At 41.6% G+C, this 17,944-nt stretch overlaps 4 protein-coding genes across 4 annotated transcripts in view; 1 reads left to right on the top strand and 3 right to left on the bottom strand.

Moving 5' to 3' along the window:
- GMCL1 (germ cell-less 1, spermatogenesis associated) overlaps positions 1–1,239 on the bottom strand; it is a 52,932-nt gene extending 51,693 nt beyond the window's left edge. The window contains exon 1 of the mRNA XM_050754448.1: positions 729–1,239. Within this exon, the coding sequence (XP_050610405.1) occupies positions 729–988 (260 nt within the window). The 5' untranslated portion in view covers positions 989–1,239. The remainder of the gene's footprint in view (positions 1–728) is intronic.
- Positions 1–17,944, top strand: part of NFU1 (NFU1 iron-sulfur cluster scaffold) — a 532,135-nt gene that overhangs the window by 89,997 nt on the left and 424,194 nt on the right. The gene's annotated exons all lie outside the window — the stretch shown is intronic.
- SNRNP27 (small nuclear ribonucleoprotein U4/U6.U5 subunit 27) overlaps positions 1–17,944 on the bottom strand; it is a 716,203-nt gene that overhangs the window by 76,237 nt on the left and 622,022 nt on the right. The window lies entirely within an intron of this gene.
- The window catches only part of ANXA4 (annexin A4), a 192,089-nt gene continuing 178,565 nt past the window's right edge, over positions 4,421–17,944 (bottom strand). The window contains exons 10-14 of the mRNA XM_050754504.1: positions 14,824–14,917; positions 12,034–12,129; positions 11,391–11,449; positions 10,056–10,178; positions 4,421–5,438 (exon numbers count right to left, since the gene is read on the bottom strand). Coding sequence (XP_050610461.1) covers positions 5,379–5,438; positions 10,056–10,178; positions 11,391–11,449; positions 12,034–12,129; positions 14,824–14,917 — 432 coding nt within the window. The 3' untranslated portion in view covers positions 4,421–5,378. The remainder of the gene's footprint in view (positions 5,439–10,055; positions 10,179–11,390; positions 11,450–12,033; positions 12,130–14,823; positions 14,918–17,944) is intronic.

A 17,944-nucleotide genomic window follows, 5' to 3' on the forward strand; every position in this document is an offset into this window, starting at 1 on the left:
AAAGCAGAAAAACCAAATTGTTTGTGTAAGAATATATTCTACCCATAAACTACATTCCAATTCCAGGTCACAAGTCAATATTCCATCTTTCAACTCATCAAAAAAAAAAAAAAACCAAAAAACAGTTAAGCAAGCTGCAGCAGCACCGCCCTACATACAGTACATCCACGGTCAACGACATCAACTGCTAGAAACTTGCACAAACTCTGTTCCTGGTTAGGAACAAATGTACACTATTGATAAACTTCACCTTTACGATTAACGAGAACTCCTGTGTGCAATTATTTCCCCTCCACTGAGTGGGCGACAGTAAGAGTGCCCATTTCAGAGATTACATTTAGTGTCTGTACTAAAGCAACCGGATGCAAAACAACTTAGTCTGCGGCTACCCACTTGAGAGGGCAAAGGTGGACTGGTAAGGCCAGCCAGCCGGGCGTCTCTAAGGTTTAACGAGACGCGAGCTCGGGCTTGGCGTTTCTCATCCTCATCTTGGGGCTGTAACAACACCCTGGAAGCGTCTGTGGTTAAAAATGCAGAACACCAGGCGTCTCCCAAGGCGCTCCCCCGTCCGCCCGGCATCGGGCCGGCTTCCACATTCACTTGTCAAGGGCACGACCCCTCTTCATAGGCTGGAGAGCGCTGCACCCCGCAAGCGCACCGGGCGCCGGCTCGGCCCCAGGCCCAACAGGTGCGGGTCCGGGTCCGCGCGAGTGCGTGCCCCCACGTACCTTCGAGGGGTGTTGAGGAGCCGCTGCTGCTCGTCCCCCTCCTCCTCATCCTCATCCGTCTCCGAGTCAGGGTGACAGTAGCAGAAGGCCCCGCTGCTCCGCTTGCGCTTGTGGCTGCCCGGACAGTAACAGAAGCCGTGGCCCGCCGCATCGTCTCCAGTGTCCGGCCTCCGGGCCGAGCCCCCCGCCCTGGCACCCTGCGCCTGCTGGGCAAGGGCTCGTCTAGGCTGGCGCAGCACCCGGCTGCTCAACGATCCCATGGGTCACGGCTCCCCGAGACTTCAGGGAGCCCAGAGAAGGGGGTCTCCCGCCATGGCCCGGCCGCCGCCGCCAGCCTTCCCCGAGCGGAGATGCCTACACCGCCACCTTCTCACGCGCAGCCCCAACCGTTGCAGCGGACGCTACAGCCTCCATCCTCCGCCCCGCCCGCAGCTTCTGGTCGCTCCGCGCGCTAGCACCGCAGAACCTCGCCCCCTCGCTTTCGTAACAAAGCGCGGGCCGGCGGGCGCATGCGTGTGGCGAGCCTCCGGAAGGGGCGGGGCAAGGCAGGCGTGCGTGCGTGGCAGGTGGAGCCTGCGCACAACGCGGCGTGCTCGTACGGGCGGGTGTTTTCGGGCCTGCGGTGGGCCTGGCTTCCAACTAACGTGAACTTAGGCGTAGACGCAGTGTTAAGCCGTAGTTCACACACGCCTTTGTAGTGGCAAGACTTGGAACTTCAGTCGCGCATTCTTTCTACAAAGGTGCCTTGAGCCCCCGGTGCTTATGGGCCTGTGCTAAGCAAGTGGCAAAACCCCGAAGCTATTTGGTCTCCTTGCGGGAGCTCGGCGCTTGCTGGGGCCGCGCTCTGCTTTGTTGGGCGTGGCCTCCTGTGAGAGGGGCCCTAGGATGAGGCGCTATGCTGGATTCCTGGGCTTCCTTAACTGGAGCCCTACCCTGCTGTAGACGTGAAAGGAACCCGTTAAGTTATGGGAACGTTCCCGGCACTCTTTTTCTTTCCTATCAAGTGCCAGTGGGATGTCCGAATAGGGTCTGGCACCATGACTGTCCGTACTCAAAAAAGTGCCTTCAGGAGGCCCTAGCAAAATTGACAAGTGTCTGCCTGGAGGAGCTGCTCTTGTGATGGACTCCGGACAGCGAGCGTTCACTCCCTGACTCCCTTCTGTTACTTTTTAAGTAAAATAATAAAAATATTTCTCCTGTGGACCCACCACTAGCTTGAAATTTTATCATACTTGGTTTCATTCTTTTTTTCCTCTCCGCTTTATTGAGGTGTAATCAATGATTCATTCTTTTTAAATAGAACAATACAGATAGGCAGAAGCCCCTGTGTACCTCCTCCATCTCATTCTGTCTCCCTCCCCAGTGGCAATCACTGTGCTGAGAATGTTGTATATTATTATGTCCATGTATGTCCTTATATGCGTACCCATAAATATTTTCTTTTGCATGTTTAGACATATCATGGAACGGAATCATAGCTGTACCTCTCACTGTGCACCTTTCTCCTCTCAAAATTATACTCTCGAGATTTGTCCATTTGGTCAATTGCTAGATAATTTTCACTGCTCATTGAATGACTGAACCATATTTGTTTTTACATTCCTTAGTGAGAGGTTATTTCTACTTTAACGGCCTTACAGAGCAGCAATGAACATCATGTGCAATGGATTCGCCAAGCCGATTCCCAGAAGTGAATTTGCTGGGAAATTTGCAACTTTGTTAGCTATTATTAAATTGCTCTCTGGGTTGATTGCATCAATGTACCAATTTAGACTCCCATCGGCAGTATACGTAGGGCCCCAGTGGACTAATGTCTGATTCATGTATGAGAAATCTGAACTGAGAGAGGCTAGCCGAGGCAGCTTGGGGTGGAGGTGGGAGGCAGAGAATGATGGCTGCAGAGGGATCAGCTTGCATACACAGAATTTGCCAGCACAAAGAACGTGCAGGTGTTTCCCATGGAGCAGATGTGGACCACCATGAGATAGCTGGGATGGGATCATCTTGGGTCCTGCCCAACAGGTCTGGGAGGAAAGCAATGAACTTCAGCACTGAGAACCTCAAAGAGTCACCAAATTCCTAGAGGCTGAAAAAGGAGTACACATTTGCCTTGCCAAAGGAACCGCAGGTGAGTAGCATGATGAGGTCGACAAAGGAACCCACAAGAATGCCCACAAGAATCAACTTCAGTCTGTCAGAGTCACGCAGGGCTGATCCTCTACCACTACAGCAATGACAGTCAGGTAACAACTTTCCTGCTCCCCTTAACTCTCTGCTCTGCTACAGCCCAGACATGGTAGGTTGGGGCAGGGGAAGAACGTGGAAGGAAACCTAGGTGGAAAAAGAAGAGAAACCCATGGTCACCCTTTCCCCAGAAACCAGCTTCCTACTGGCAGTAGGCCAGAAGTAAGTGAGGGAAGAAGCCTCAACTACAAATCAAGCTTGGAATTTTGACTGGATGTATTACTTACTAAAATGACACTGTTTTATGACCTTAAGGGACTACACAGTAGGACTTTAAAACCTAAGAGTGAACAGAAAAGTTATGACTTTATTCTCTATCTGAATCTACATCTAAAAGAACTAGGCCCGCTGAATGTCAGTGGACAGTGGGAGGGAAAAACAGTTACTTCATAATTATATCTCAAAGTCATGCTAATTCAATATGACAAACTTTCCTCCAGGGTGACTTTATCCTACCTTCTAGAAATCTTCTGGTGAATAAATGCTATTTGTTTTAAAATTTTGGCCAACCTATGTATCATTTAAACATAAAACTTCTACCAAAAAATTCACCATGCCTCCAAAGACAAAATAAAGCTGATTTGGAGATTCTGTGGTCTTCTGGGAAGGCATTGAAATGGCAGTATTATTTCCTGTAAGTAACTGGAGTGACTAAATATTCACATAAGTAGCTTCTACCAGTAGCTGTAGCTTTTATAATAAACAACACAAAACTAAAAAATTCTTATTATTCCACCCAACAAAATACAACGGATGTTATAAAATGAACAAAGAAGGCAAGTATTCTTACTATAAGAATATTAATGTCTTTTATACATTTATGATATTTTATATAAATGGTCTACTTAGAGCAGACAGCATCACTCATTTCCAGAGAATAAGTTCATATATTATTTTATGATACTGAGTAGTGTTTGGCATGTGTGAACATTAGCCAGTAGGCACACATAAGACTAAATATGTGATTTTTTTTCTTATATTTTAATTCCTATAGAAACTGAGTAACACAAGTCCTTCAAAAATAGCTCCTTTCATGGGTCGGGATGAAAAAACCTCAGAAGGTGAAAAGTGGATCAGAGAAAGACTATACCTCATTTTAAAAACACTCCCCTCCCCATCCCTTTAAGATTTGGTTTCTCGCTCTGTCACCCAGGCTGCCATGATCTCGGCTCACTGCAACCTTCGCCTCCTGCCTCCTGGGTTCAAGCAATTCTCCCTGACTCAGCCTCCTGAGTGGCTGGGATTACAGGCACCTGCCACCACAGCCGGCTAATTTTTGTATTTTTAGTAGAGATGCGGTTTCTCCATGTTGGCCAGGCTGGTCTTGAACTCCTGACCTCAGGTAATCCACCCACCTTGGCCTCCCGAAGTGCTGGGATTACTGGCGTGAGCCACTGCCCCCAGCCTAAAGACACCATTTTAAAATTAAAATTATTTTTCCACGTTCATACAAAGTGAACTTTTTAATTAAATCCAAGTACATCTTCAGAATGTTTCTAGAGTTGAAAGGCACAGTGCAAACAGAAATTACTACAATCAACAAAATTGAAAAAGATTTTAAAAAGTATTTTTAGCACAAAAAAGTTTTCTTTATATCAAACTAAATTCAGAACATTACATAATTCCCAGAATACCTAGTTTGAAGCTTATTTGTTTTCTCCATTCACTTGCAAGCTGGATTAAGACATTAAGACTATAATAATATGGAATGTTCGGCATTTATGTTTGGTAACCAGATATATATGGTTTGTATAAGCATACTTCAGAATTTAGTTTGTTCAGATAAATTGGTTTTGGTATACTTTGACTACAGAAAGTGATTTCAACATAAGATGTGATGAAGGAAGTCTCCCATGAAAAACTTAGTAAGGATCAACTAATGCTATGGACAAAACCTAAAAAAAGAGATTTGTAGATGCTTTCAAGGCTTTGACTATGAAATATAGAAAACTGGATGGGCGTTCTTACTAACCAGATGCTTACAATTTCAAATGAAGAAAATACTAGCTACTCTAAAAATTAGATTAGGGGAAAAAGTGATTTTAGAACAGTTTTCCATTTAAAAAATTTTTCACTGAAAAGAAAATATGGAATAATTTAATATATTCAATGTCTGTGAAACACAAAGTATAAAGTAATCTTTTAAAAACATGGAATACATTTTTATTTCTATTTTTAAATCTCCATTTATGTCTTATAAGCTTTGAAATGCAAGTACAGCTTTAAAGCATCATAATGACTAATTATAGGCGAATAATAATACAGACAGTCTATATCCTAGGAGGCAGCTGTAGGCGTTTTAATTGGAAATAAGCATTCTGAGATAATGATAATAGCAGTGTAGAAAAATGAAGTTAAAAAAATTCAAAGTGTGGAGAATCCTCCTGTCCTTCTGGGATTTTTATTTTAATCATCTCCTCCACAGAGAACAAGCAGTACTTTCCTGTAGTCTCCAGATGTGTCACCCTGTTGGATAGGGAAGCAAAGTTAGATAAATAGATTTTGAAACAAAACACACAGTTCAAAGTCATCTAAGCCAACTTTTTCAAGCTTGGCTGGATTTTTCTTAGCTTTAAATTTTTTTTTTGTTATTTTTTATTACAAAGGTAATACTCATTCAGTGTAGAAAATAAAGACAAAAAAGAACACAAAAATCAACCATTATTCCATCATCTAGAGACTACTATTCTTATCATTTTGATGTATGAATGTCCTTCCAGTCTTTTTTCTATATATCTAGATACCCAATGTGATACAACAGTAGTATTCTGTGTTCCGCTTTTTCACTTAACAATATAGCCTATTTCCCTATTTTGTTAATTTTTTTTTTTTTTTTTTTGAGATGGAGTCTCGTTCTGTTGCCCAGGCTGGAGTGCAGTGGCGTGATCTCAGCTCACTGCAAGCTCCGCCTCCCGGGTTCACGCCATTCTCCTACCTCAGTCTCCAGAGTAGCTGGGACTACAGGCGCCCGCCACCATGCCCAGCTTTTATTTTTGTATTTTTAGTAGAGACGGGGTTTCACCATGTTAGCCAGGATGGTCTCAATCTCCTGACCTCGTGATCCGCCCACCTCGGCCTCCCAAAGTGCTGGGATTACAGGCGTGAGCCACTGTGCCAGACCCCTATTTTGTTAAATATTATTCTACAACATTATTTAATGGTTACAGAATTAATTAATTGTATGCAGGTAAAATAATTTATTTAATCACATCCTCCCTCTCCCTATTGTTGGATATTTATGTTGTTTCAATTTTTCACTATTATAAACACTGCTTCAATAAGCAAATTGTAGTTACATTTTTGTATATTTTCTTAATGATTTATTCTGGATAAATTTTCATAAAATAGGAATTACTGGACTAAATGCATTTTCTTAAGCCTTTTTTTTTTTTTTTTTTTTTTGAGATGGAGTCTCGTTCTGTAGCCCAGGCTAGAGTGCAGTGGTGCAATCTTGGCTCACTGCAACCTCTGCCTCCCAGGTTCAAGCGATTCTCCTGCCTCAGCTGCCTGTGTAGCTGGCACTACAGGTGCACACCACCACGCCTGGCTAATTTTTATATTTTTAATAGAGACGGGGTTTCACCATGTTGGCCAAGTTGTTCTTGAAGTCCTGACCTCAAGTGATCCACCCACCTCAGCCTCCCAGAGTACTGGGATTACTGGTGTGAGCCACTGCACCCAACCTGTTTTCTTAAACATTTTGATATGGGTTACAAAACAGTCTTCCAGAAAGGTTCTATAATTTCTACATAGAAATTTTAGTGGTCATAATTGATTAATTTTTTAATCTTTTATTTATTTATTTATATTATATTTTTAGAGACAGGGTCTTGCTATATCACCCAGGCTGGAGTACAGTGGTGTGGTCATTGCTCACTGCAGCCTTGAACTCTTGGGCTCAAGCGATCCTCCCACCTCAGCTTCCCAAAATGCTGGGATTATAGGTGTGAGCCACTGCACCTTGCCTAGATTAATTTTTATTAGTCATTCGTGGGGACTAGAAAAGATGGAATCTCTGTATATAGGTTTCGAAGTTTAATAAATATCTGTTAAACTCAATCTTAATATATCCTTGTTTATACTTTGCCTTACTGATCTGCCAAAGCATAGGATGTATTAAAGTCTCTCACTAGCATAGTAATTCCATTATATGTTTTCTTCTGGAGCCTCGAGTTTCTTATTTATATATTTCAATGCAATATGATTTGGTACTTGAAGTTTCATAACAGTTTAATCTTTGCTGTGAATTGTTGCCTTTGTCAGTATAAAGTGATCCACTCTCTCCTATTTAATACTTTTTCTCCGTAAATTCTTCTTTTTACTAATAGCATAATCTCCACTTTCTTTCTTATATGTTCGCTTTCTTTCCCTGGTGTTTTTCTTTAAGCTTTTTACATGTCACTCTTTTAGTTGTTTCTTATAAACAGCATGAAGTTGGATTTTATGTTTTTACCTAACTTGAGAGTTTATTTTTATAACTTTTATTTTTATCTTTTGTCATTTTTTTCTATTATTTACATATTTTATTATTCTATTCTGCGTCTTTTGTTTCTTTTGACAACTATTATTGAATGAGCAATGTATTCTTTATTTTTAATCTTTTCTAGTGGTGTGTGTGTATACACACATATATTTACATATTTATATATACAGACATATATACACTAGATTATAGTGTTTTCTTCCCAAGCCAATCAATATATTTGTACTCAATCATTTTAGTGTTGGTATAGTATTATATTGTATGGATTTTCCATAATTTAAGTTATTCCCTATTGATTAATAGTAATAATAATATAAAATTATATACTATAATACCATATTATTGATATAAATATAAATAACATAAAGCAATGTAAATAATATAAATAATGCTATGATGAAGCATTATAATACTTAGTCTACTCTTTTGACATTTCATTAAATAATTTTATTTAAATTCTTTCGGAGACATTTTATTGTGTTAAAAAAATATATATATATAATTTGTCATTTTAACCATTTTCACTGTTCCTTTTACAATGTTATGTAACCATCATCACTGTCTATTTCTAAAACCCTTTCATCACCCCAAACAGAAACTCTGTACCCACTAACCAATAACTCCCATTCTTTCCTGTCCTTCCAAATTCCTGGTAACCTCTAATCTACTTTCTGTCCCTATGAATCTACCTATTCTACATACTTCATAAAGCAGAATCATACAATATTTGTCCTTTTGTGTCTGATTTATTGCAGTTAGTATATTTTCAAGGTTCATTCATGTATCAAAAACGTCATTCCTTTTTTTCATGACAGCCTACCATTGAATGTCACTGCTTTTTATGTATGTATATATATATTTTATCTAGACATCTGTTGATAGATATTTAGGTTGTTTTCACCCTGTGCCTATTGTTAATAATGTTTATGTTGATGTACAACTAGCTGTTTGAGTTCCTGTTTTCATTTAAGTATATAACTGAGAGTGGAATTGCTGGATCATGTGGTCATCCTATGTTAAAATTTTTTCTTTTTCTTTTTTGGGAAGGGTCTTTACTCAGGCTGGAGTCTTGAAGTGGTACAATCATGGCTCACTGTAGCCGACCTCCCCAGCCTCAGGTGATCCTCCCACCTCAGCTTCCTGAATAGCTGGGACTACAGGCATGCACCATCACACCCAGCTAATTTTTGTATTTTTTGTAGAGACAGGGTCTCACTATGTTGCCTAGGCTGGTCTTGAACTCCTGGGCTCAAGTGATCCACCCGTCTCGGTCTCCCAAAGTGCTGGGATTACAGGCGTGAGCCACGATGTCTGGTCTATATTAAACTTTTTGAAGAAGTTTGGTGCTTAAAGTTTCTTAACAGACTGTTTTTCACAGTGGCTGCACCACTTTACACTCCTACCAATGGTGCACGAGAGTTCTAGTCTCTCCATATCATCCATAAATCATTTGTCATTTCCTGGGGTTTTTTTATTTTGTTTTTTTCTTGTTTGTAGTATATTTTCCCATAACTTCACTTACTGTCATCCTTGAATCTTAAACTAGTTATACAGTTCAGCTCTGCAAAATCAAGTTACCTAATAGCCTAGCCAGACATAGAAACAAGTTCCTGCATGCCTTGCAGACATGGTAACAAAATCCACAGCTTGGTGGGGCATGGTGGCTCATGCCTGTAATCCCAGCACTTTGGGAGATCACGAGGGGTGGATCACTTGAGGTCAGGAGTTCGAGACCAGCCTAGCCAACACAGTGAAACACCATTTCTATAAAAAATACAAAGCTCATGCCTGTAGTCCCAGCTACTCAGGAGGCTGAGGCAGGTGGATCACTTGAACCGAGGAGGTGGAGGTTGCAGTGAGTGGAGATTGTACCACTGCACTCCAGTCTGGGTGACAGAGTGAGACTCCGTCTCAAAAAAAAAAAAAAAAAAAAAAAAAAGAGAGAAAAATCTGCAGTTTAAATCACCTAACTGTCACACCTCTCCAAGCTTTGAGTAAGATTCAGAATATTTAATTCACAGATCAAATGCTAATTTGAAGCTTGCAGTGCAGGCAACCTTAGCTGCTAGGGAAATCTGTCTCACTTTCATGTCCATGAGACTCTTCTGGCATCCTCAAGAAACAAAATCCCAGGAATGCCTGGCTTTGAGGGAGGTGAATCATTTCTCACCACTACCATGCCCTCTTAGGACTCCTAGAAGTCTGGTGCCTGGTAAAGAACAGTAATTCAGGATAACTAAAATGCTTTTCCATGTTCCCAGCAGATCTCAGCTGGCCCTGCATAGGACTCTGGATTCAGTTGTTTATCTTCTATCATAATTAGGTAGACAAGGAAATTGTGGGCTTAAAAGTATTCATTAAAATGTAATCTTTGTCTGGGGTCAACATAAAATAATTACTGTATTTAGAAGGCAAATTTCCAGCTTGTATCCTGGCAAAGGTTTAAATATCTGTGTGAAAGAAGAGAGACTGGAAATATTGGGAGTATCATCTTTAAAGGAAATTATATATACCAAGAAGAGGGGACAAGTGCTAAATGCCGAGGTCAGAGGGGTCCTTTTCTGGATCCTTTCCTCTGGACTGAGGCTGCTGTGACCTACCTTGATGAACGAGTACAGAGACTTTCCATAGAGTCTCTTGAAGTGTGCCCGGATATCCAACATGTCAATTTCTGCTCGAGAAACCATCACTCTGATGAGGGTGTCATCATCGGTGCCCAAGCCCTAAGGAAGAAAACGAAATCCAAACATATACAATAACCTAGCTGTTTTTCAGTGTCTTCTTTAGTCTGCCAAAGCAAGACTAGAGATGACTGTGCTGATGATGTCCTCTGCTCCACTGCTTGGCAGTCCTGAGGAATATCCTCACTCCTCATCATGGTATTCAAGGCTCTCCACAACTCACTTTTCCAGTGCTATATGTTCTGACCACAGGATGCTGTTCCCTGCTTTTCTAGAGCCATAACCTGTGCTGTCCAGACATACCCTGCCACCTGGCTCACCTACGATTCCTTCTCATAGAGTACTATCCTTCCCTCCCCAGCCTTATCACCCCTTCCCCTCACCATGTGAAATCCTCTGATGTAAAACTTTTACATTTGGAAGGTCCTGCTCAATTGGTGTTTTGCACATATTTGTCTAGGCTAGACATTCTTTGAGAGCAAGTTCTACATTTTTTTGTTTTGTTTTGCTTTTTTTTTTTGAGACAGAGTCTTACTCTGTCACCCAGGCTGGAGTGCAGTGGTGCGATCTCAGCTCACTGCAACCTCTGCCTCCTGGGTTCCAGTGATTCTCCTGCCTCAGCCTCCCAAGCAGATGGGATTATAGGCGTGAGCCACCATACCTGACTAAGTTTTGTATTTTTGCAGAAACAGGGATTTCACCATGATAGCCAGGCTGGTCTTGAACTCCTGACCTCAAGTAATCCACCCGCCTCAGCCTCCCAAAGTGCTGGGATTACAGGAGCCACCGCACCTGGCCAAAGACTACATTTTGACCTTCCCTGCACCTCCTGTGATTCTCAGCACAGGTGCCTGCAGAGTACGATGGAGGGTTAGGAATATGGGCTCTGGAGCTAGAATGCCAGCTGTTTACCTGGCATTCTAGCTCCATTACTTCCTCACTGAGAATCTTGGGCAAACTGCATATCCTTTCTATGCCTCAGTTTCCTCATCTGTAAATTGGGGGTTAGTAATAGTACCAGCCTCATAGAGCTGTTGTGGGGATATAATTAATCTATTAAAAACAGTGATCCACACATCCTAAGTACTCAGTAAATATCACCTAGTATTATTATTAGCAGGCACTCACTGAAGTATTCCATGAATTGAATTGGATCTTTCAAAGCAAAGTTTGGATAGGGGATATAAGTAAGCTTAAGAAGGTGGACACAAGATAACTCAAATTCATTTACATGCTAAAAATAAGGCCATTTACCTTCATTGATTTATAGAGCTTTTCAGCAAAATACGCAGATTTGTTCCTCATGCACTTTACTGGCAAAGAAAAATTAAAAAGAAGAAATGAAAAGATTACAGATAAGACCCATGAAAAAAGGAAAGTGACAGTTGTTTCCTCTGTTTCTACAAGGTATCAATATTTGCTTTGCCAGGGAAATTTTAGCCAAGCAATGTTTCATGAACATAGGCTATGCTCTATGTATTTTCACAGATAGAAAGTACCCTCGATTTATCATCGAGTTCCTGGAGAAGTAATTGATAAAGTCTATCAAAGCAAAGGGTGGTATTTCCTTTCAAAATGAGGATTATTGTATCTGCCATATGAGACAGTTACTAGTTTCTAACCATTCACAGACTTGCAAGCTGCAGCTTGTTTATCTGCACACTATTACCTTTCATGTAGCACATACAAAAGCATAGAAGATATAAAATATATAAACCACGTGGCACAATAGCATCAGGTTGTATATGATATTTCTTGTTTAAAAACCTGGAATGTACCATGAGTGATTCAAACAACTTTTATCTCTGAAAATAATTCTATATCCCCATATTGCAAGTTGATAATGAGAAGGAAAAATCTATAGACATTTGTTTCTCTACTCCCCCTACCAGCTTACCTATAGCCAGCAGAGCATCTTCAAAGCTACCAGATGTTTCAGATTTAATACTCTGTTCAATATCCTTCTGTGATATCCTTTTGTATTCATCAAACACTGCAAACAATAACAAAATAGTATTATTGGGAAGAAAAAATAGAGGAAACTGAAATTTATGGAGCAAATGAGCATTTTTAACTAGCCTACACTATTTATTCTTCAGCATACTTGAGGAGGAAACTAATTAGTAATGTGGGCAAGCACACAGGAGGGAGGTGCAGAGTGGACAAGAAGGAAGAAATGCTGTGATGTTTGGAGGACACCAGTCAAGTCCTTTCCCTTATGTGGGACCCTTGTACATAAAATGGAGATGGCCTCTGGGGACCTTTGCTTTCCTTTCTCATTGTTTCCTTAATAAGCAGAATGTGTCGTTTTGTGTTTTTGTCCTTGGCAATCACCTCCCTGTCATCTCCCTTTTGGCTCAACAAAACTAGAACAATTCAACCCCTTCAAAACTGAGTCACAGTTAATAACAGCTGGTTGCATCTTTTAAAATACTTAAACATAATTACATTTTTTTTTTCTAAGTATTTTTGAATGTGGTGAATATGTTTCCCTCTCTTGCTGTCTCCTTCTGGAACCTTCTTAGAGCAGGTATCCATTTTATCTTCCCACCATCGCCTTCTTTGGGGTGCTGCCTCACTTCCATCAATGTGATTTTAACAGGGCTGTCAATCAAGGGACACCATACTCAACAACATACACCACAACCTCTGTCAAACACGTGAGCAGTTCACCCAGTCAGGACCCATTAGAGTCTCTCCTGGGAACTTTTTAATTGAGCAGCTCACGGGGATGGCCAAAAGCACTGCGTCATCTTTGCCCTCAGAGAAACCTGTTAAACTTCCTAGGTGTCACACTCAGAGGTTCTAATTCAGTCAGTCTCAAGTAGGGGGTCAATAACGAGCATTTTAAATAGAAAACGAACTTCAGAAACTCTGCTTTAGAAATAAAATCCATTACTCCCTTCTACTGAGACCCCCAGAACTGCCCTGATTGCTGTTCTTCCTGAAGGTGTTCAGCTCTCTGTATAAATCTGTGAGCTACCAGTATTTTCCATTTTCCCTCTTGTGCCATTCTATATTATTTCATATTTTCTTACTTAAATTGAAGTCAGTGTGTGTGGCTTGGAATCAAAGAACTTAATTGACACATTTCTAAGCCTCAGTTTTCTCCACTGTAAAACGGAGAAAATAATTACTGCCTCACTGGGTGTTGCAAGAAACAATGCTTATAAAATGCTTAACAATGCACCTAGAAAATAGAAAATTATTAACAAAACCATAGTTATTATGAAACCTCACCATTATTGTTGGTTGGTAAGACAATTATGAAGTTTTCCTAACCCAAACAGTGCTTAAAATATTTTCTCCTGGTGGCTTACAAACAGATATTTCATAATTGCCTAACTATTGACTTGCACCCAGAAGTGAAAATGCTTGCAAACGCATTTATGCACTAAATCGGCTTCTGAGGACCTGCAGTTCTTCGAAAATACCACCAGGGGGAGATTCCTATTATTTGTAACCAGGCAAGGGAAGGAAATGAAGCAAGAAGCCGAGTCAGAAGTTCGTGTTTCTGATAGTAGCCCAGGATATTGATTAACAGGAGTAATCACCTGTTTTTTGTCACTGTGAAAAATCTGAAATAATTACAACTTCAGAATGTGTTGTACTTCTCAATTGCTTTATGTTTTCAATTTAACAAACTCATTCTCAAATTTCCCACAGGCTTTGCAAATCAGTGTGTGTGACTAAAAAGGTATGGTGGGTGGGTTTATAAAATTATAATGTATTTAAAGATCTAAATAACTCGTATAAAAGATGAAATATCTTATTAAACCCTTACTGCTGTTTAAAAGAATATAAACCTGACAGCAAATATTCTAAAATTGTCTAGTGTCTTTCCCCCAAATAAGTTAAAATCACATTACAAAGTTTATATTTATCAGAAACAAATCAGAAACATTTCAAATTTGAAATTATCCATTATTCATCTTATACAACGTAACCCCTAAAGAAATCACTTGTATTAGCTTTACAGCTTGGATGGTACACAGGAATAAATATCAACCAACATTGCTATTTTATTGCTACCCGATCTACTACAGATTACTTTTTTTTTTTTTTTTTTTTTTTTTTTGAGACGGAGTCTCGCTCTGTCGCCCAGGCTGGAGTGCAGTGGCCAGATCTCAGCTCACTGCAAGCTCCGCCTCCCGGGTTCACGCCATTCTCCTGCCTCAGCCTCCCGAGTAGCTGGGACTACAGGCGCCCGCCACCTCGCCCGGCTAGTTTTTTGTATTTTTTAGTAGAGACGGGGTTTCACCGTGTTAGCCAGGATAGTCTCGATCTCCTGACCTCGTGATCCACCCGTCTCGGCCTCCCAAAGTGCTGGGATTACAGGCTTGAGCCACCGCGCCCGGCCCAGATTACTTTCATATGTAACTAAATTAGAATGAAAATACTGGGGCTACTTTAGAAAAGCGACTGACTATGAAGGTCAGTTTCCTAGAAACAAGAATGCCAAGCTTCTATGACTACATGCATTTTTGCTAATTATTCATAATTAATCTTTCAGAAATTAGCTTTCATACACGTCATTGGGCTAATACATTTCCAGGGTGAGAATCTAAGACACTTGGGTACAATCAGTTCTTTGTACCCACTGAAGGAGAAAGGTTATCAATTACTTATGGGCAATACAGCTTTTGCTATCTTTCACACCCTTTCTTTGGGAAATGAAGTGCCTTACCATGCAACAGGTGATTTCGGTTCCGGGAACAGAGAACAGTTAGAAATTTTACCTCGTCTGTCCCCCATTTCTTCTCTCCAGCCTCATACAGGTCCTGAAGCCAAACAAAGCACAAGTCTAAAACTCCAAAAAGGATGTGCCAGGACACAGGCAAATACTTCCAGAAGCTCAAAGAGCTGAGATAGATTAGTTTTATTTTGTTGGTGATGGGGGTGGAAATGGTGGTGGTGAGTGGAAATGACTCAGGGCCCTTCCTCAGGCATAAGGCTGTTGGGACTCTGTCATACCTTCCTGGGAGTCAAGGCAAACACTGGCAGTTCCCTAGCTGCAGACTACATGGTTCTACCTTTTTTTTTTTTTTTTGAGACGGAGTCTCGCTCTGTTGCCCAGGCTGGAGTGCAGTGGCCGGATCTCAGCTCACTGCAAGCTCCGCCTCCCGGGTTCACGCCATTCTCCTGCCTCAGCCTCCCGAGTAGCTTACATGGTTCTATCTTAAGAGCTAAAAGAAATGTCCTAGATTTGGGCTGTCCCCTACAGTTGCCACTAACCACATGTGGCTGTTTAAATTTTCATTAAAATTAAATACAATTTAAAATTCAGTTCTTCAGTCACACTAGCCTCATTTCAAGTACCCAGCGGCTACAGGTGGCCAGTAGTCACCCATACAGGACAGTGCAGATGTGGAATGTTCTCATCACTGCGGGGAGTTCTATTGGATAGCCCTGCTCTAGAATGATCTGTGATTTTTCTGAGGCTACAGGTCTCACAGTAGAACCAGGGACCCATTGCCAATTGCTTACATTCCAACCAGGTAGGAATACAAGAAACTGATTCTGCTCAATTTAACTACATTATCGCTGAATTCAGAATTACTGTTCATTTATAATAAGTAGCTGGCCTGTTACATTTCTCAAAAAGATCTTAACTCACACATATTGTTGCTCATTGGGCTTACCTCCATATACTCCCCCATTTTTCCACTTCTTTCTCTGATTCCCTCACTGCTTTAGAGTCAATTCACATAATCATAAAAATTTAAGCTGAAAGCGTTCATCTAATTCACCTAATTCAAAAACGTTCATCTTATTCAGCACTTCTGAAACTTGAATCTCAACAGGCTTGTGACTATTTATTTTATGTCAACTTGACCAGGCCATGGGTTACCCAGATTTTTGCTCAAACATTATTCTGGGTGTTTCTGTGAGGGTCTTTGGATGATCCAATATGGAACAGGGGTCCTCATACAATCAGCTGAAAGCTTTTGTTTTCAAGAACAAAAGGGCTGACCTTCCCAAGAGTAAGAGGGAGTCCTCCTGCCTGACTGCCTTGAGCTAGGGCATCCGTTTTTTTCCTGCCTTTGGATGTGAACTGAAACATCAGTTCTTCATGGGTTTCCAGACTGCCGGCCTTCAGATGGGAACTGCTCCTGGTTGTCAGTCCTTTGGACTCAGACTGGAACAAAATCATGGCTGTCCTGCATCCCCAGCTTGCTGACTCCCTTGGAAGATCCTGATACTTGCCCACCTCCATCCTCTCTCTCTTTCACCCTCCCCCACCACACACATACCCTGTGTGTGTGTGTGTGTGTGTGTGTGTGTGTGTGTGTGTGTCTGTCTCTCTGTCTCTCTCTACTGGTTCTGTTCCTCTGCAGAATTCTGACTAATACATTGCTTTAATTAATAAAGCATAGTAGTTGGCTGGGCACGGTGGCTCATGCCTGTAATCATAGCACGTTGAGAGGCCAAGGCAGGTAGATTGCTTGAGCCCAGGAGTTTGAGACCAGCCTGGGCAATATAGCAAAACCCCACCTCTACCAAAAAAATATTCAAAAATTAGTCGGGCATGCTGGCATGTGCCTGTAGTCCAGCTACTCAGGAGTCTGAGACGGGAGGATCACTTGAACCTGGGAGGTGAAGGTTACAGTGGGCCAAGATTATGCCACTGCACACCAGCCTGGGAGACAGAGCAAGAACCTATCTCAAAAAAAAAAAAAAAAAAAAAAAATAAGATACAGGTTAGTGGAAGTGACACTGTGATTTCTGAGGCTAGATCATAAAAAATCCTGCAACCGCCATTGGTTCCATTAGAATGCTTGCTTTCTGGGTGCTCCCTTTTGAAACCCAGCTGCTATGCTCCAAGAATCCCAAGCCACACACAGACCTCTATCCCCTCTAATGAAAGCAACAAGTTCTCTTTTGCATAAAACTAAGTTGTTCATACCTTACACACTGAATGGGACCAATCCCTCATTATGGTTATATATTGGTTAAGAATACTGGGTCTATGGCCAGGCGCGGTGGCTCATGCCTATAATCGCTGCACTTTGGGAGGCCATGGCAGGTGGATCATTTGAGGTCGGAGTTCAAGACCAGCCTGGCCAACATGTTGAAAACCTATCTCTACTAAAAATACAAAAACTAGCTGGGTGGTGGTAGCACATCCTGTGATCCCAGCTATTTGGGAGGCTGAGGTGGGAGAATTGCTTGAACCTGGGAGGGGGAGGTTATGGTGAGCTGATATCATGCCACCATACTCCAGTCTGGGTGACAGTGAGACCCTGTCTCAAAAAAAAAAAAAAAAAAAAAAAAAAAAGACAGAATACTGGGTCTAGATGCCAATTGGTTCAAATCCTAGCTCTGTCCTTTATTATCTGTCTGAGCTTGAGCAAGGTACTTGACCTCTCTGAGCCTCAGTTTCCCTGCTTGTAAAATGGGGATAGCAATACTTACCTTATGAAGTTATTGCAGATTCAATGACATACTTAATATAGAATTTGGAACAGTGGGCAGGGTGCGATGGCTCATGCCTGTAATCCCAGCACTTTGGGAGGCCGAGGCAGGTGGATCACCTGAGATCAGGAGTTCAAGACCAGCCTGGCCAACACGGTGAAAACCTGTCTCTACTAAAAATACAAAAAATTTGCTGGGTATGGTGGCAGGCACCTGTAATCCCAGCTATTTGGGAGGCTGAGGCAGGAGAATTATTTGAACCCAGGAAGCGGACGTTGCAGTGAGCCAAGATCATGCCATTGCACTCCAGCCTGGGCAACAAGAGTGACATTCCATCTCAAAAGAAAATTTAGAACAGTGTTTGGTATCCGGTAATGACCCACTTTTTATTA

This window comes from Macaca thibetana, chromosome 13, assembly GCF_024542745.1.
Source record: "Macaca thibetana thibetana isolate TM-01 chromosome 13, ASM2454274v1, whole genome shotgun sequence".
Lineage (NCBI taxonomy): Eukaryota > Metazoa > Chordata > Mammalia > Primates > Cercopithecidae > Macaca > Macaca thibetana.